Source organism: Penicillium paradoxum (assembly GCF_028828445.1).
Source record: "Penicillium paradoxum strain IBT 22861 chromosome Unknown utg000004l_segment0_segment0, whole genome shotgun sequence".
In the NCBI taxonomy this organism is placed as follows: domain Eukaryota; kingdom Fungi; phylum Ascomycota; class Eurotiomycetes; order Eurotiales; family Aspergillaceae; genus Penicillium; species Penicillium paradoxum.
The window spans coordinates 1,568,938-1,587,151 of NW_026643182.1; the positions used below are offsets into that span (position 1 = coordinate 1,568,938).

The 18,214-nt window shown below is 51.4% G+C and overlaps 9 protein-coding genes across 9 annotated transcripts; 3 read left to right on the top strand and 6 right to left on the bottom strand.

Annotated features, from left to right (window-relative positions):
* Positions 1 to 74: 74 nt before the first annotated feature.
* Positions 75 to 1,117, bottom strand: N7457_004321 (uracil phosphoribosyltransferase; the record flags this gene model as incomplete). The annotated part of the gene is made up of 3 exons (XM_057175366.1): positions 75 to 508; positions 771 to 870; positions 944 to 1,117. The coding sequence occupies 3 exons, from the start codon at positions 1,115 to 1,117 to the stop codon at positions 75 to 77; spliced, it is 708 nt and encodes a 235-aa protein (XP_057032413.1).
* A 235-nt stretch (positions 1,118 to 1,352) lies between these two features.
* On the top strand, positions 1,353 to 2,567 carry N7457_004322 (FluC/FEX family fluoride channel; the record flags this gene model as incomplete). The annotated part of the gene is made up of 1 exon (XM_057175367.1): positions 1,353 to 2,567. One exon carries the CDS (start codon positions 1,353 to 1,355, stop codon positions 2,565 to 2,567), a length of 1,215 nt encoding a protein of 404 aa, XP_057032414.1.
* Positions 2,568 to 2,965: 398 nt separating this feature from the next.
* Positions 2,966 to 3,543, bottom strand: N7457_004323 (uncharacterized protein; the record flags this gene model as incomplete). The annotated part of the gene is made up of 2 exons (XM_057175368.1): positions 2,966 to 3,249; positions 3,414 to 3,543. 2 exons carry the CDS (start codon positions 3,541 to 3,543, stop codon positions 2,966 to 2,968), a joined length of 414 nt encoding a protein of 137 aa, XP_057032415.1.
* An 869-nt stretch (positions 3,544 to 4,412) lies between these two features.
* N7457_004324 (uncharacterized protein) lies at positions 4,413 to 4,721 on the bottom strand (the record flags this gene model as incomplete). The annotated part of the gene is made up of 1 exon (XM_057175369.1): positions 4,413 to 4,721. One exon carries the CDS (start codon positions 4,719 to 4,721, stop codon positions 4,413 to 4,415), a length of 309 nt encoding a protein of 102 aa, XP_057032416.1.
* A 1,173-nt stretch (positions 4,722 to 5,894) lies between these two features.
* Positions 5,895 to 7,196, bottom strand: N7457_004325 (uncharacterized protein; the record flags this gene model as incomplete). Its single annotated transcript, XM_057175370.1, has 1 exon — positions 5,895 to 7,196. One exon carries the CDS (start codon positions 7,194 to 7,196, stop codon positions 5,895 to 5,897), a length of 1,302 nt encoding a protein of 433 aa, XP_057032417.1.
* Positions 7,197 to 7,733: 537 nt separating this feature from the next.
* Positions 7,734 to 9,476, bottom strand: N7457_004326 (putative DNA-directed RNA polymerase III RPC4; the record flags this gene model as incomplete). The annotated part of the gene is made up of 1 exon (XM_057175371.1): positions 7,734 to 9,476. The coding sequence occupies one exon, from the start codon at positions 9,474 to 9,476 to the stop codon at positions 7,734 to 7,736; it is 1,743 nt and encodes a 580-aa protein (XP_057032418.1).
* Positions 9,477 to 10,390: 914 nt separating this feature from the next.
* N7457_004327 (putative C6 finger domain protein) lies at positions 10,391 to 12,382 on the bottom strand (the record flags this gene model as incomplete). Its single annotated transcript, XM_057175372.1, has 2 exons — positions 10,391 to 11,584; positions 11,645 to 12,382. 2 exons carry the CDS (start codon positions 12,380 to 12,382, stop codon positions 10,391 to 10,393), a joined length of 1,932 nt encoding a protein of 643 aa, XP_057032419.1.
* Positions 12,383 to 12,852: 470 nt separating this feature from the next.
* On the top strand, positions 12,853 to 13,180 carry N7457_004328 (uncharacterized protein; the record flags this gene model as incomplete). Its single annotated transcript, XM_057175373.1, has 2 exons — positions 12,853 to 13,058; positions 13,102 to 13,180. The coding sequence occupies 2 exons, from the start codon at positions 12,853 to 12,855 to the stop codon at positions 13,178 to 13,180; spliced, it is 285 nt and encodes a 94-aa protein (XP_057032420.1).
* Positions 13,181 to 15,595: 2,415 nt separating this feature from the next.
* N7457_004329 (cyclin family protein) lies at positions 15,596 to 17,521 on the top strand (the record flags this gene model as incomplete). The annotated part of the gene is made up of 4 exons (XM_057175374.1): positions 15,596 to 15,607; positions 15,779 to 16,624; positions 16,683 to 17,222; positions 17,279 to 17,521. 4 exons carry the CDS (start codon positions 15,596 to 15,598, stop codon positions 17,519 to 17,521), a joined length of 1,641 nt encoding a protein of 546 aa, XP_057032421.1.
* Positions 17,522 to 18,214: the final 693 nt, after the last annotated feature.

Genomic DNA, 18,214 nt, shown 5'->3' on the forward strand with positions numbered 1-18,214 from the left:
ATAGTCTTTTGACCACAAAATGCTTGGATATTTCTCCATATTTCTGTATGCTAATGATAGTGATACCCGATAATCTACTTCCCAACAGCAACAAACAACCGATCTCCAATATCTCCAATACCAGGCACAATCATGCCCTTCTCATCAACGCCCTTATCAATAGCACCAACCCAAACCTCCACATCACCCCAAGTCCCCGCCGCACGCTTCACTCCCTCCTCAGAGGCAATCAAGCTAAGCATAATGACCTTCTTCACACCCCAATCGCGCAGCAACAGAATCGCCGCCTCGGCCGTCGCGCCAGTCGCAATGACCGGGTCCAGCAGCACGGCCAGGCTTGCGGCGGCGGTGTTGGTCGTTGCGTTCAGCGAGGCTGGCGAGGCTGGTGACAGCTCCGACCGGTGGAAGGGGAGGTTGTTGTAGTATTCTACGGGTTGCAGGGTGACCTTTTCGCGGAAGAGACCCAGGTGGTAGACTGGGACTGGGGTTGGGAGGAGGTCGTTCAGGGCTGTGGGGGGAGTAAGCGGGGTTTCGGGCGGGTGGAGTGGAGTGGGGGTTGGGAACGGAGATAAGGCATATGGAACACGACAAATTGGGGGTTTGGGAGATTGGGTTGGGCTTTTGGGTAGATTATTGGGGAAATAGTGGGATAGTGGAATAGGTAATAGGCAATGAGCATCATGGGATAGTGGAGTGAATAGAGAGAGAGATGTGAAAGTGGGATATATGGCATACTGTAGTTCTGGGATTAGGGGGATTGATTCACTTACCATCAACCATTCCTAGGCCAGATCGAAGGATTGGCACTAAAGCTAGGTCTGCTGGGTCGATTCCCTGGGTTTCGTATTCGATTCCAAGTGGGGTTTTGTCCTGGGAGTGAGTGTTAGAAGAGAGATCATGATACGCTGGAGATGGTTGATTCCAGAGTTTGAGTTGTACATACTGTTCCTGTCTTGGCCAGCTTCAGCCCTGTAAAGGCTTCCACGCCTAGGATGTTGGAAATGTCATGGACCAAGCCTCTTGTCTCGCGCGGGGTGGTGGAAGACGAGCGGATGAGAGAGAGCTTGGCTTGGAGACAGGGGTGAGAGGAGACGTGAACGTTAGGTGGGAGAGACATGATGAAGTGTAGCGAGGAGAATTGAAGAGGAGGAGAGAGGAAGGAGAAGAAGAAGAAGAAGAAGAAGAAGAAAAGGAGGAAGTAGAAGTAGAAGAACAGCAACAGAAGAGAACCGAAGCGCCTTATCTCCCTTTCCCCTCTCATACAAAACAGACCCGCTAATCTCTTATCGGACTCCACCTGATCTCCGGTCTCCGGTTCTTGGCATCTTTTTTTCTCTCCCACCTCCTACTCAATGCCATCTGTCGATTCAAGTTCTTCAGACAATCCCTCAGAAATAACCCAAGCGAGGGATAGCATACACGGATCATGGCAAAATTCGGGTGAGCGCGCGCCAGCACCTGCACCCCAACCTGCATCTGCTGCGCCGCCCCTCTCCAAACACGCAACCCACCTCTACACCGTCTCCTACCTAATATTCTTCTCATTCCTGGGCACTCTCGCCCGCCTAGGCCTACAGGCACTGACCTTTTACGCGGGCGCCCCCGTTGTGACAGGCGTTCTATGGGCGAATGTCTGCGGAAGCCTGGTAATGGGATTCGTGAGCGAAGACCAGAACCTGTTTCGTGAAGAGTGGGGCATATCACTGCCCAAGAACTCGGCTGCAGAAGACGAGAAGGGCAAGAGACACATGGCCGTCAAGAAAACTATCCCTTTATACATTGGGCTGACGACTGGGTTCTGTGGCTGCTGCACGTCCTTCTCGTCATTTATCCGAGACGTCTTTCTCGCGCTGGCAAATGCCCTTCCCGATCCGTCGATACCTTCTGGGTCGCATATTGCATCCCGGAATGGCGGTTATAGCTTTATGGCGCTGGTCGCTGTGATACTACTTACTGTATCGCTGAGTTTATCGGCGCTTATTTTCGGCGCGCATCTTGCTCTGGCTTTAGGACGTGTAACCCCCACCGTACCCTTTGCATTTACACGACGGTTCATTGATCCCACTGTTGTTGTGCTGGCCTGGGGATGTTGGCTTGGGGCCGTGTTCTTGGCTATCTGGCCGCCAGACCGACATAACGGCCCGGATGTCTGGCGCGGGCGGGCAGTGTTCGCTCTGGTCTTCGCGCCGCTGGGTTGTCTGCTTCGGTTCTATGTTTCGCTACACCTTAATGGTCGAATTCCTACCTTCCCGCTCGGCACGTTCGTGGTTAATATCTTTGGGTGCATCATCGAAGGCCTTTGCTATGACTTGCAACATGTCAGTGGTCTTGGCGCGGTGGTTCCTGCTGCTCTGACGGGATGCCAGGTGCTGCAGGGTGTTATGGATGGATTCTGTGGCAGCACAACTACCATCAGCACATGGGTTGCGGAGTTGAAAGGATTAGCCCATCGACGCCATGCATATCTATATGGAATTTCCAGTGTGGCTGTTGCACTTGGATTTTCGATTGTCATCATGGGTTCTTTACTATGGACTCAGGGATTTGCCGAAGCTGTGTGTGAATAGATCCATACTGTATGATATAATATAACGGACTAAGATTAATACCAACTAAAAGAGATCCCAAGGAAGAAGACGATAAGTAAAGGAGCAGAAAAGATATCCATAGTCCCCACCAACCATATCCAAACGCCATGAAGCTCTCCTAGGCTCTTCCATCCCATTACACACCACATATACCCCAACCCACTCTCTATTCCCGACTAGGCGCAGGCCCAATCTCAACAGGAGTCCTCATCCCACCCACCCTCCTCGCCGGACTCTCCGACCGAAATCCACGTGCCGGACTCTGACTCCTCCCACTCAAAGCCAACCCAATAATCGACTCCAGCTCAATCCCACCCTCAGGACTACCATCCCTAGACGCCAACCTCCCCCCAATCGGACTAACAGGACTCAGAGACCTAGATCCGCCCAATGGACTCCCAATCCGCGATGACCCCACACCCCCCCCTATCGTCCGCAGATACACCCTTCCCGCTAGCGTACAGATCCATCCCGTGCACAGGCAGCTCGACGCGGTTCTCGGGCATGGCGTAGCGGTCGAGCATCTTCTCGCAGGGCAGGACTCCTCCGGGACTTTGGATTGTGGTGAATGTTCCGAGGTGAGGGTCTGGGGATGCCGGTGCTTTTGCGCGGAAGGCTTTGCGGCGGGCGAGGTCTTGGGCGTCGAGGCGGGTTTGGGATACTTGGGGATTGTTAGTTTGGGGGGTGGTGGTGTAATTGGTGATGGTGTTTATAGTTGAGAATCGGGTTGCGGTGAATATGTGTGTGGGTTATTGCTGGATTGGGTAATAGATCTATAGATCTATGGAATTGATGGGAAGAAGGGAAGTATTGTGGGTAACGTACCACGCCAGAGAGCAGTATATACGCCCATGACTACTATGCAAAGAGAGAGGAAGCCGAATAATAGCCCTAGCTCGTGGTGCAGGGAGGGCATTGGCGTGTAGGGTGGGTATTCGGAGTTGTCTGTGGCCATGATGTTGGTTGTGTATACTTCGCGTTGAAGTTCAGCGTGAGGAAGATATAGCCGCTGGATTCAAGCGGGAGTTGGGTTTATTGTCGATGATATTTCGAGGATAACGCTTGAATCGAAGGGGATAGAGCGAGTATTCGAGTGTGAATGTGGAGTCCAGCGTAGAGAACGCTGAACGCTGGGCTAACCTTCTGCTTGCAATTGCTCTGCTATGTGATTTATTTGCTCGCCTGGAGTAATCGAAATAAGGAGAGGGGAGAAAGTAGCTCTTCTCAAATCAGTGATCATAGCAAAAACCAGGAAAGCTGAACAGCCTTTGAAAGTGATACTGGGAGGAACAAAGAAACCCCCGCGAGTCCCAACTCAAGTCCTCTCTCAAACACAACCAAACAAAGAAAGGCAAAAAAGCAATTAAAGAGGGAAGGAGGTATAGTCAGTTCGTATTGGCCGTATTTATATACACTAATTAAGTAAATCATCCCATATACATGGGAGCATCAGCGTCAGAAACAAAAAGGTATCATGTACAACGTGCGTACAACATGCAACTCTATACTCCCGACAAGGATAAGGACATAGAGTACCTCACTATGTCGGGGAATGCAACAGGAAAAAAAAGGTGGCTCCAAAGATCCAATCCCACGCCAATACACAAAGGCCATGGATGCAAAATAAACAAGGTAAAAATCCGCTGCAAATGACCGTAAGAAAAAAAATGAAGAAGTATGTCGAGCGGATTAGAAAATAAACAAAGGTTCGAGCAGTGCCCGGCGTTTCACGTGTCGTGTCGAGAGAGAAGTAGCAGTAGGTCGAGAGGGGAGAAAAGATGTAGATGAGGTGGAAAGCTGACGGCTCAAAGCAATTCCACCTTGTCATCCAAGCATCACAGCCGCCAGAGCAGTGAAGGTTAACCCGATAGCCATGCCAATCCACGGCGTCTGGCCTAGGGAACCCTCACTGCGTGCCTGGAGGATATGCCGTGCGGCTAGCATGCGCATATCGTCTGTGGACAAGTCGCGATCCACGACTGGAGCGAATTGTTGGGGAGCGAGCTCTGGTAATGAGACGGCGGGAGAGTTGTGTGCGAATTCGGAAGAGAGGCTGGCGGCGGACGCGGGTTGTTGTGATTCCGCAAGGACGGCGGCCGGGGCGAGGAAGGCCAAGAAGGTGGTTGGTTTCATGGCGTGAGATTATAAGTATGCGGTATGGGAATGGTTGGAAATGCGCGAATGCTTTTTGTTGTTGCCTATGAACAAGCAACGCCAAGCTGGTTGGTGCGGGTTGTGGGGGACCGAGAGTCCCTGAAGTTGGCGAGGCAACAGAGCTGCAGATGGAGGCGGAGAGTAGAGAAGGGACGATTGTATAGAGTGTTTGGACAGTTGCTCATTCAGTCGGTTTATGAGGGACTCCAAGCATGCCACTTTGAGTGGGTTGTCGGGGGGTCACAGTCAGGCAACCGGAAATAGGGGCCAAACAGAGAGGTAATTTCCAGGGGTCCTTTTCGGCCTTTCTCTTTTTTATTACCCGAATCCAACTCACTCTTAGCCGTAGAGAGGGATTGAAAGAGAAATAGCCCCGAAAATAATCCAGACCGAGGAAAAAAAAACCGGCACCGAAACACAGGGGGGGCAAAGGAGATTAAGGGAAAATCAAGGTGAAGCAAATCAGGGCAACGGCTTGGCTCGTCGGGGTTCCATGGTTCCTGATTGGCTCCCGTGTCTGCGGCTCCCGTGTTTATTTACTCGTCGCTCTTCTTTCTCTGTGCTCTGCTTTCTGTTCTCAACTGCTGGTTATGGAAAAACTAGATCTCGGTATATATCGAACGTACACGGTCTCAATATCATACATGCGCGAGACACGTCCGACATTCCATTCGCTCGCGTTGCTAATTTTAGCGCCAAGGAGGCTTGACAGATGACGCCACAAATGATCGTCAGCGCAGAGGCGGAAACCGAGCGAATAGACGACCGAGGCTAGGCCTCGCCGAAGACAAGATGACGACGCGCATATGTACTGGCTCGAGTACGGAGTAAGTACTCCGTACTCCGTACACAAGACCAAAATCAAGACATTCACAGCTATCTCCCTTGGCATCGCAGTCAGACCAGAACAAAGAATAACCAATTTCCAAATGTCGGGTTCTGAGAGCGGGGTGCATTTTAATTATAGCAAGCCACAGCCAATATGCCCCGATAGCGGGTTGAATGCGCGCATACTTGAGGACCTCGTGCTCCCTCTGCATCACAAGACCCCCCGGCCCTGAAAATGAGCCGTGGAAATGAGAGGTTCAAAACATAGAGACAACATGTTCCAGCTGCCCGGAGGGTTTTAATAATAGTCATCCCCTCAATAGTTTAGTGCGCGCATGTCTTCACACTCTCCTCCGTAAACAAACCTGTTAGTGTAGATTCTCCCGCCGGCGGAGGGACCGGGGATTGGGAAACCTTAGATAGATTGACCTGGAGGTTTTTCAATCTGACCTGCTCTCGCGCTCTCCGGACTGCGAGGCGCATTTCGCTAGGCAACGAGCTAGTTTCGATTAAACAGTCCGCACAGGCGCGGCAATAATATCCAGAATCGGGTTTCTTCGCTTCAACAAGTCGACGCTTGCTGCTGGGGGCTGTCATCTCCCCGCAATGACGGCAGGGACTTTTCAAATCCCTGGGATTAGACTTCGAGCGGTTTTCCCGAAGCCTCTTGAGCGCCGTAAGTTGCGCCGAGCTTGGCAAGGCGTCTGTTTCAAGCAGACAACGCGTGCATGGCTGGCAATAGTATCCCGCCGCAGGATTCTGAGGTTCAACAAGTCTACGCTTGCTGTTGGAGGTGGTTATGTCGCCACAGTGAGTGCAGGGGTATGCATCACGACTTTGCTTCTGTCTGGTAGGGTCGGAACGTTTAGAAGACGAGGAACGAGTGGGATTTGCGAGGTTTTCTTCCGAAATCCCTGGTTCGTTATTTCGCGAGGCGGTCGCAGGAATCTGCCTATGCCGAATCTCCTTTCGATACCTGAACGCTGCAAGATCTTGCTCGGTTGGGAGATTACCGTGCACATTCATATGCCGAACACATGGCCGACAGTGAAATCCCGCAGAAGGGTTATCTGGATCGATGAATTTACGGCTACTCCTTGGAGCAGTTAACTCGCCGCAGTGCTTGCATGGACTGGTTTTGCTTGCTTCTCCACTCTCCCTCATCAGCCTTCGCCGGTTGATCGTCACCAGCTGCTCTTTATTCGGGAGATGGCCATGAACACGGATATTTCGAAGGCAAGGTTTGCAGTGCCAGCCACTGGAAGGGTTGCTGGGATCGACTAATTTTCGAAGCTTGGCAATAGACTTTCCGCCGCAGTGCGCGCAGAGTTCTGGGTCCTTGGCCCCGGAACTTTCATGACGACGTTGTTGAGCCCATGATAGCTTGTCATGTCTCTGAGGGGTGTGTACGGGTCTCAACAGATCACTGAGAAAGCTCGCTAGCGACAATGAAGCTCGATTCGCATGCTGTGGACTTGTTGTGGACTTGCGATGTATGCAACGGGCGTTGGGCGGATGGGTAAAGATGTTTAAGCGTGATATTATAGTATGTCTTTGCTGCGGTGCATTGCGGACGAATTGCGCGTAGGGGAGGTTGCATTGATAACCAAAAGGACGCAGCGACATCGCGCGAAGCTTCACGTGGGACCGGAGACACTTTGTTTGGCCTATACTTGCATTGTATAGGAAAGGCCAACAATTGAGCCGAAGGGGATCGTAGTTTGCGTGCGTGCGACCGTACTCGAAGGTCGGAGGATACAATGATGCTAGCTTGAGATTCGATGCGCTCAAACGAAGTTCGTAGCTGCTCAGGGCCGAGATATCTTGGCACAGTTGATGCCTGCGTAGTCAGGCAACCAATGATCATTGAAGGATTACTGATTTCAGCCTTAGCCGGATGGCATCCATGGATCCATGTGCCAGGTACTTCGCCTCGAAAGTTTGCGTCTCTTTTATATGTACAATCTGCCTAGTAAATACCTCCTACCTACAAAATACATGTAGATATGTCTCTCGGAAGCTATTTCATTTAGAGAGAAAGATGAATGATAATATAAAATACATTTTAGCCAATTCTATTGATTGTATACCGCAAAACCAAAAGAATTACTGCTATGAGCTCGCTGGGGTTCTTTCCATTCATCATAAAGTGCTTTGGAGGGTTCAAAGCATTTCGTCCCAATTGGGCGTAACTGTGAACTTGCCAGACAATTGACCCATAGACCAAATAAGGTTGCCCGAGTCATCCTCAATTGCACCGGCAGGCAGGGGTGGTTTCTTGGACATGATGACTGCCTCCTGGACGAAACCTACCGGTGCTCCACGATCCAGCTCCATACTGATGCCACCCCAGTCTAGAGTCACACGGCCTGACTGGTGTACGTTCAGTTTGCCGACACGGCCGGTGGGCAGTACCCATGGTTTGCCAGCTGTGAGAATGTTGCTATCTTGTGATTCGGTGGACTTGGGGTTGTCCAAGATCTCCACGTCGTCGCCTGCTTCGCGCTTGATCTCGCCCTGGGGAGCTGCAGCTGCAGCCGCAGGTTGAGATTGATCGCCTTGATCAGTTCCGTCGACCTTGAGGCTGGGAGTCATTGGTGGGAATTGCATGAGGAACATCTGGCCTTGCAGGGGATTCTCTTCTTCTTCCGCTTCTTCTTCCGCTTCCTTCGCTTCGCCCGCTTGGGCCTTATCTTCCCCTTCTGTTGTAGCAGTTTCACCCTCGGCAGCTCCTTCGATGGTTTCTACTTCTGTCGTGGCTTTCTTTGACTCCTTGGGAACGAGAAGATCTCTGATAATAGCCAAGTCCTCCATGTGTCTATCATATTCATCAATCTCCTCCTTGGTGTGAAGAAGGCTGCGTGGGTCTGGGATTTCGGGTTCGGGTGTGGCTTGAGTTGACCGTAATTCTGTCGTGCTTCTCTTCGTTGGGCTCATGCTTTGAGCTGAGCGCACACGAACGTTGTGCTCTGGGAGGAAGTCGTCATCGTCTGCGTGGGGAATAGCATCTGGCATAGCTGTATCGTCGTCTCGCGGCTCAGCTTTAACTTTGACAGGAGTAGCAACATCCTTCGCAGCCTTCTCCTTCTCTGCCTTTTTGCGGATGTCGGCTGCTTTGTGCGAGCTAGATTCCATGTTGACGCTGATGACTCTTTCCTCGTGTTCATGTCGCTCAACACGGACGGGACGAAGTCCACGGTCGCCGGACGATCTGCTGGGCTGTTTGCCCTTGAAGTCCTTCGGTGTGTCCCAATCCTCCTCATCGCTATCCAGGTTGATGTGATCGATGCTGATGCGGAGTGCATGTTCCTCGTCGTCCGAGGAGTCGTATGCGCGTCCACGGTTGCCTCCAGTAACACCAGACCGATTATATCCTGAGCCTGCGCCGCCAGGGCCTCCTCCATATCCACCACCACCACCATGACGGCCACGGCCTCTCTTGCCACCCCGTCCACCAAATCCACCCACAGCCATAGCCATGGGTCCACCACGGCCACGGAACCCAGCGCGACGAGCAGTACCACCGCGACCGCGCTGGATAGCGGCAGCCTCCTTGAGACGCTCGTTGTATCGTTCCTTCTCAAGCCTCTCCATCTCCTCTCGCTCTTGCTTGCTGCGACGGCCAACAGCCTTGGGTCTATGTTTCAGGACTGGTTTAGGCGGCTCGCCGCCAAGCGCCGAAGGTGGTCGGCTACTTGGCGCAATGCTGCCAGAAGGTGTACGTTTATTCAGAGATTGAAGTCGTTGCACTGAACCTCGACTCGCGGGTCCGGCTGCACCGGTGGCCGAGGGCGCGTTTTGTGTTGTGTCCCCGCCAGCGGGAGTCGTGGTCGTTGAGTCAGTGCGAGCACCGCGGTTGGCGGCACCTCCACGGGCGCCCCCACGAGGAGCAGCTTTGGGAGGCATTGTCGTCGCTTCTCAGACAAGGCGCTGCGTGCGGCTTGCTGGGCGGTGGGAGAAAAGCTCGTGTAGAGGGTCTGGTTTGCGCGGCGCGTTGGATGTGGACTCAATGTTAAATAATTGAGCTTCTTTTGAAATGCCACAGTAGATTGCGACTACAGATAAGTAAATCACTGGTTCACCGAAGGGAAAATGTGAGCGTTTGAGGTTTGAGAAAGTTGAGCTCTTCAAAAATGTTGCGGGGCCACTTACACCGCCTTTGTCATGTGACACGTCCCGCCATGGCTATCGCTGATCGACACTCATCACTCAAACTTGCGAGTCAGACTATAATGAGACTAAGAGGAATATTGAAGTGAAATGTATAATTGAAACCCTTCCATTGACTCCTTGACTACCCAGAAGACGAAATAAAGCAAGACCGGCATATCTTCTACGGCTCGTCACCTTTGGGTCTAGCGCTTTTTGGAAGTATATAATACCTTCCGCTATCTGCCAGGGCTAGTCCACCATACACACCACACATGAGACCGACATAAACGAAGATAGATATCCAGTAACATTGATTCGGAATGAGCGAGTGGATGTGACAAGAAGCATGTAGCCCGCAGAAACACCAAGACGCCGAAGGGACACAACAATAGATTCAACCGCTTGGCAGTGTGTGATGGAGGTCAGGAGCATGGCTTGTAACCAGAGAAGGGAGCGTGGGGTGAGAAGACCAAATGATGGTATGGTAGTATAAGGAGTGTCTCTGGTGCTGGCCAGAAAATGGCGAAATGAGAGAGGGAGGCCAGATGATATTGGCCCATATAGTGAGGATGGTAAGATGAAGGAGAGATCCCATGATCACGAAGATTGGAGATGCGAAACAGTTCAGCGCTCAGAGATGGCGGGAGAAATCGCAGCGTGAAGTTTGACTAGCGCTTCCGCTTCTTATTCTTGTCTGCTATAGACGCAGAGATGGGAGGGGTTGCAGGCGTTACCGAAAACTCCTCATCTTCATCCATCTCTTCCCCGTTCTTCTTGACAGGGACACCCATATGGCGACCGTAACGGCCTTTACGACCATTGCCTTCATCCTCACTGAGGCATCCGTCAATTCCAATACCAGCATCCTTGCAACGTCCACAGGGACGTTGACGATCACACCCCTTCTTGCTCTTGCGGCATCGCTGGCAGCGAGGTTTGGTGGAAAGGTCTTCCTCGTCTGCACCGAGCTGGTGCTGGAAGTTGACCGAGCCTCCCGAAACCTTCCGGGAAGAAGCTGGGCTGAGAGGTGGAACAGGCGCCGCTGACTTGTCGGACGATTTGCGAGGAGCAGGCGCAGCAATCTTACTCTTGTTCAGTTTTGTAGGCACAGGCTTCTGGTTGCGAACCTTGAACGATGTGGGACGGCTCCTCGGCTTCTTCGCCTTGGGCGCAAACTCCTTGTAAAGCATATCGTCATCAGCCTCGCTTTTGATGCCGTCGTCTGCGCCATCAGAGCTGTGATCGCTGCTGTCGGCGCTGGGGAGGATATCATCCAAGCCCTTGAGGTGGCGCTTGATGGTTCCCGGCGGCAGCATTGGGCTTGAATCCAGCCTCTGGCGACGGGCTGGCAAGTCGTCCTCATCCTCGCTAAATTCATCACCGTCACTAGTAGCGCCGGTGGATGAGGCAGCGTCAGCGGCACCACTGAATGCATCATCCAATGTCGAGGCAGAAGTGCGACCGTGAGAGAAATTGGACGCATCGCCTAAGCGTATCAATTGCATTGCCACATCCTCGTCAGAGATGCAGCTTGCAATGGTCGGGTCAGGTGTGGGCAATACACCTGGACCGTTGACTCGGCTAGCCGAGTTGCTATAGACCCCGTTGTCGCGCATACGATTTGCATGTTCTGGGACAACGGGAGTCGCATACACTGTATTGCGCCCGGAGTGAACACCATATTCACTGTGACCATAGCTTTGTGGCGATGGAAGCGCATGCTGATAGCTATATTGGGGCCGTTGCGGTGGGCGTGCGAAAGGCGACCCAGCGCCTTCCTGTCCAACCGATCGACGTTGTGGGGAGATAGAGGAGGTGGAGGTAGTAAGGGGGACTTGAGGAGGAACAAACAACGGAAGCTCCTAAGGGAGAGACACTGATCAGTAGAAGTCCTTAAAAATATCGTCGAAATGATGACTCACAGAGCTGTCGAACTTGGGTCGTTTCCGACGACCATCTTGTAGTATATTCTCCATGCTGATATCAGAGCTGGCAAATAGCTCATTGCGAGCTCTACGAGCATAAGCGCTCTCAGTATCGCTATAACCATCCTCATCATGGAGACCTCCATGGATGCTCGAGGCCCGGCTTTTATTGCCCGCGCGAGAAGGGGGCTTGTGCTGAGATGCACTACGGAGACTTCGGTTGGACGGAGAGGTGCTGCGCTTTCTCGCAAGTCGGGAGGCTGGTCGTGATGGCTGATCCATCATCGGCGCCATGCCATCGACCATCTGGAAAGGCTCTGCCAGACTAGGTCGCTTGCGAGGCTCGACAGGGAACCCATTATAGTAGTGATCCCCATATGGTTGGATGGGAATGACTCGCACATATACAGTCCTGTTATTCTTGAGATTCTCGTACCTTGCGATGAGAGTGGTCCCATGTTCATCCTCGAAGCTGACTCCACTGGCAGTACCGTCGTAGATGCCATAGAAATTTTTAACCGTCGTGACGATCGAATCCGTGGTATCATGAGGATAAATCTGCACGCGCATTGGGATACGAGCTCGCACTTTGGAATTCTCGTCGAGCAACAATTCGAAAGCGATGTTCTTGGGTGCTGGACCCTTAAGCGACAGGTCTCGAGCTACGGCGGCAGAGTCTGCGAGACCTGGCTGCTGAAGCGGGCCAGGGAGCCCTTCATGCTGAACCGCTTGCATATTCACGTGTTCCAGATTGCGAAGAAATATTCCACTGCTATACCAAAGATTGCATCAACCCACTGCTTGTGTGCGGTAGAGGGCGGGAATGTGATCCATGGCTAGACACAGAAGGGCAGATGTAGAGGGAAGAATCCATCGAACCTACCACAATGATTGAATCCGAAAGATCAGGCTGGTGGATGGACCACCCCCGGGTCTTGATGTATATAAACTGTCGAAGCAAAACCTTCGATGGAGGTGGAGGGGAATCTGCAGTCGCAAGAGCCGGAAGCGACTCAGAAGGGCAAATGTGGAAAACCTGGAGGGAAACAGACCGCCAAAGTTAGCACAATGGGGTTCAAAGTGCTTGAATATACCACAACGATGGATTTTGTCTGGGAGGATGATGGATGGATGTGTCGCTAACCGAGTCCGGCCGACCTTGAGGGCGGGCTTGGGGGGAAGCAAGCGAGAGGACCCGGGAAAGAATGGAGAGAGACATGAACACACCTAATTCAACTCAAAAGAACCCTGCAGTATCGCAATTATACGGATTGTCCAAGACAGGCGAAGGGTCGAAGGAAGGATGGGGTTCGGTCGAGGTCGAGAGGGGATTGTCGATTCTACGAAGCGCTGAGGGTAGGTCAGCGGTGGCATCTCCAGAGCCGAAATGGGGTCAGGGGAGTCAAAAAGGGTAAGAGACAGGAGAAGAAATACATACCCAATACCGCTGACAGTGCTGATGGCGATTTGTTCGAGGGGTTGCTGGATGGAAGGAAGAAGGTTGAGGTGGGTGCGTACGATGGTTTCACCTAAAGCGAGAAAACGGCCTTGGGTCGGTGACATGGCGATTTGCGCTTCCGGCGCCCATCGAAGCAGCCATCACATCCCATAGGATTAACGGATATCGATAAATCATTCATTTGATTTGCGACTATTCTATGCATCTAAAAAAATAACTCTGTGCGGCACCGTCCCAGTGTGATATCTTTTCGCAAAGGCGCAAAATGCTGTCGCAAAGCCGGATGCCATTGCGCCGAGTGACGGAGCACTTTGTCTGACCCCCCTTCTTGGGTATGATGTACGAGATTGAGAATATAATCCGGCCTTTTAGTCTTCAGGGATGAGGTGTTTGCGAGTGCAGGCTACTTATGACTCTTGAGGGGAAGTCAGCGCTTCACACATGGCATCCGGACAGGCAGCTTAGGCACCTCTGTCGCTACAAGGATCCAGAATATCGAATGGTTGAGGGCGCAAAATAAGTTCAAGGAATCGCGCCCAATGAATTGATGGGCTTGCAGCTCGTTTCTAGCTTGACCACGTAGCGACCATTCCCTTTTTTGGTCTGTTGTGGAGGTGTGCGCCTTGGACCGAATTGACAATGCCAACCCAGTCATTTTTCCCTAACCACCCTTGTCGCATTGTTCATTTGTTGTGTGGGAACGAAAATATTCGATACCGCGACACTTCTGATGGGGTTTAATCTAGAAATCGCTAGTGTAGGGTGGGTGATGGATCCTTTGGTGATCTACCTGGACCGCCTGGATCTGGAGGTTTATACTCTACACTACTACCAAGGATTATCCCCAAGGCCCAAAGGCACAGGTTCGATCTCACAGAAAAATAGAACTAGCCCTGCCTTTTATATTATCGCATGACTCCTCGGAGTTGTCTCGCATGATCTGCACTTTGGACTTACCCCTCCTCGGGACCTACGTAAGGTCAAAAAAAATAAGGGAAGCCGGCATCGAAGTTACAGAACATTCCTGAGGGTACTCCTCGGATTCTACAAAAGAAACTCCAGCGTCCCTGGAAGGCAAATCCGCCATTGCACTTAATGAACAAGAAAATAACCGATGGAAAGGGGGGGGGAAATATTTCTGCATGGTGGAGTCAGGCGGTGATGTTGAGAGACTGGGCGCAAAAGGGCCTTTGGGATGTGAGGCAATGAATATTGATGATCGGCTCCGCACTGGAAACGTGCACTACAAGAATTGTCCAGACCGATAGTTTCCAGGATTTGATGCCCAGTCCCCATGTACGCAACCCCGAGACTGCAAAGCCACAAGACTCAATGATGTGGGTTTCGGTTGATCACAAAGTTGCCAAACAGGAACCGCTTCATTCCGGCGTCCCACCTCTGGTGACGGCGGTGTGGCTATCACGTGGTGTCGTGTTGATAGCGCGTTGGATCTAGATCGGACCATAAAAAGGCGATTGTATCCACAAATGTCGCTATTTTCAGATTTAACCTGGCGGGATCTCTGCATAACTATGCAATAGTAAACTCGACAGCTTTCTGTCTGGCTTTCTCACATTTACAGTCTGCGTTTAGCCAAAATGTGATTTGATAGACATCGGAGAAGACGCGCCGATAAGGTTGATGACGTCATGACAACATCAAACAGTGCAAATATAGGACAAACACAACAAACATCCCTTGATCGACGTCCGAGTCCCGAGGTTCCATCTTCCAAAATTGGACCACCATCCATGGACACCTGCGCAACTGTAGACCTCATTCCAAGATCGAAAGACACTCAGAAAGTATCTCAATACAATAGAACAAAAACAACGCTTCAAAGGAGGCCCCAACAGAGATATTGGAAGGAGGACCGGAATAACGCAGGTCGAAATGCTATCTCAATTTGTTTATATAGATCCACAAGAGGATTGACCTGTCAGATCACACGTTGATTCAAGGAAATATAGCCCTGAATTCAACGGATCTACTCCGTACCCTGTGCCATGTTCGGGACTTCCACTTGATGTAAATAGATCGAAGGATCCACTGGACCCGATCCCAGCGTCGTTGTGAGGCAAGGTAGCAATGTCCGGAGGACATAATGGTAGTTCTGCACGGGAGGTAGACACCCGCGACCGTATTTTCCCAAGCCAGGGTTAGCGTACATTGTTCACCAACACGTCCGAGGGAACAAGGGACATTCTCCGTCCATCGCGGCAACTGTCATCTCCTCGCAATCTCTCCTCGTCGCGTGCTTCCAGTTTGCTTCAATCCAGGTAAGGTTGAATCAACGTGAAAGCAACGAGCGCCGATTAGGAGCTTTGGAAGGTGCAGGTGAGCGGGTCCAGAGACTGTTTATTTTGCTTGGGTCGGCCAATCACGCACGGCAACACCGCTCCCCCAACAGAGCAAAAAGTAAACAACACCTCTCGACCGACTTCAAAGAAGATCCGACACTTCCTCTTGCAACCTCACCGCTTGTCATCATGGACGCAAAGGTAAGTGACTGCTATATTCTCCCACAGAACTCTGGAACTGTTTGGTTCGCACGTGTCAATCGCGTGATCAAGCGTGGGACGGCGTGTTGTTTTGTTCCCGCTTGGCCTGCAACCTGCAATCGCTTCGTTAATAACGACTTGGGAAGCACTGATGCTAACTTATTATGGCAGCCACAGCGATTCCGAGCTGTTGGGGACGAGAATGTGGTGCCTGCGTCGCTTCAGACTCAGAAGAACAAGGCTATCCACCAGCGTAACAAGTCGAGCCCTGCGTTGGGTATGATGGCCCAAAACACTGCTGGCCGACGTGCCTTTGGCGATGTTAGCAATATCAAGGACGTGGGTCGAGGTAGTCGAGATGATATTGCTCTGGGTGGAAAGCTTAATGGAAAGCCCGTGGTGGTTGAGGTCAAGAGTTCTGGACTGTCACAGCCAGCTCAGCGTCCTACGTCCTTGACAGGAAGCAAGAGCGTTATCGATAGTGGCACCACAACTAAACCAATCAACCCCGCTGGAAAAGCTCACCTCTCCAACAAATCGAAGCGAATGAACACGGTCTTCAAAGACGAACTGCAAACCCTGCCCGAGAAAGGCGCATCCAAGGAAATAAATACCGCGATTGAGGCAAAGGCCCACAACGCAAAGAAAGAGATGGAGGCCCATCTCACTCTCAGTGCTGCAGAGGGCGCAAACCCGATTGAGTCTGATGCTACGGTATCTGAGACCGAAGAGGTGAAGGACGATGTCCAGGCTCAGGAACCCGTTTCGGCGGGATCGGAGCCTGAGGAATGGGAAGAAGAGGATACCGAGTATTACGTTGCACCTTCTTACCCCACCGATGGAACAACTGCCATCGTCTATCCATGCATGAACAATGTGACTATCCGTCAGATGTTCCAGGCTAAGGCCATCGTCGAAAGTCAACAGACAGAGGAAGATCTGCGCGAAGACTTCTTGGATACAACTATGGTTGCTGAATACGGAGATGAGATTTTCCTTCACCTGAGAAAGAAAGAAGTATGTTTAATTCCTCCAATACCTAATCCAATGCCAATTGTACTGACCAAATCCGCAGATTGATATGCTCCCGGTTCCGGACTACATGGCCCGTCAAAGTGAACTTCAGTGGTCCATGCGCTCAGTCTTGATGGACTGGCTCGTTCAAGTCCATCAGCGCTTCAATTTACTTCCTGAGACTCTGTTCCTGACAGTCAACTATATCGACCGCTTCTTGTCGTACAAGGTCGTTTCCATGGGCAAGTTGCAACTGGTAGGCGCGACTGCAATCTTTATCGCGGCCAAGTTCGAGGAGATTACAGCTCCGTCCGTGCAGGAGATTGTCTACATGGTTGATGGTGGATACTCTGTTGCTGAGATCCTGAAGGCAGAGCGGTTCATGCTTACTATCCTTGACTTCGATCTTGGATGGCCAGGCCCAATGAGCTTCCTTCGTCGCATCAGCAAGGCTGACGAGTATGACCTCGAAACTCGTACTGTGGCCAAGTATTTCCTTGAGCTTGCCATTATGGATGAGCGCTTTGTCTGCACTCCACCCAGCTTTGTTGCTGCTGGAGCCCATTGTCTGGCCCGTATGCTGCTTAACAAAGGCAACTGGGTATGTCACCTCTGTCACTTGTTTATTGGAATATCACTAACCCCCATGAAAAACAGACACCAGCCCATGCCTTTTACAGTGGTTATCTCTATGCACAGCTCATTCCGGTCCTGACAACCATGATGGAATGCTGCGAAAACCCTCGCCGTCACCATGCAGCCATCTTCGAGAAGTATTCGGATCGTCGATTCAAGCGTGCTGCGTTGTTCGTCGAAGCTGAGCTTGCCACGGACTTCGCTCTGCCTGAGCCTTCTGAGCTCAAAGATCCGGATCGCCTGGATGGCTATGCGAACTACTAAGCCTCCGCTCTACACTACTGCCCTGGTGATTTGTAGGCACCATACGAAGCTGGCTTAGCGATTGCTGGTACTTCTCACCGAACATGAGCTCTCATCTTTCTTTCATTTCATTCGGTCAAGGTCGGCGTTTTCTTCGGAATGAACCGGCGAATGGGTTTTCTTAATGCATGGCGTTTATGCGTGGTCTTCTGACTTCTTTCTTTCTTTTTTTTTGCAACTCTCATTCCGTCGTTGTTTTCTTGCCATTTCCGGCATCTGCTTTCTTTTCAGCTCTACTGGGCTGACGACGAGACGAATTGACGCCACCATTTCCCGGCATGGAAATAAAATGGTCGGAAGGCGTTGAAGATTATCGGTTTCTCGTCTGGCGTTTCATCTTGCTTTTTTTTATTTCCCCCGGACATACCTCATTCTTGTTGATGCGCGTGATTCCCCAGCCGCGCCGACAGGCAAGTTTATCGCGTGGCTCCCCCATCCCCTAATGAATTGTTTCTCACCACGTTTTTTTTTGTCTTTTCTGAAGATGCTTTCCCAGGCACATAACTGTTTCCCTCTGGCTTTTTCCGCTGCATCTATTGCTCAGTGACTATTGCTACATAGCATATTTTGCTTCGGCGGTTATTGCATATTGAAATAGCTTTAGGGAAGGTCTTTTCTTTCCACAGATAGTAATGGACACAAGATAGTTGTGTC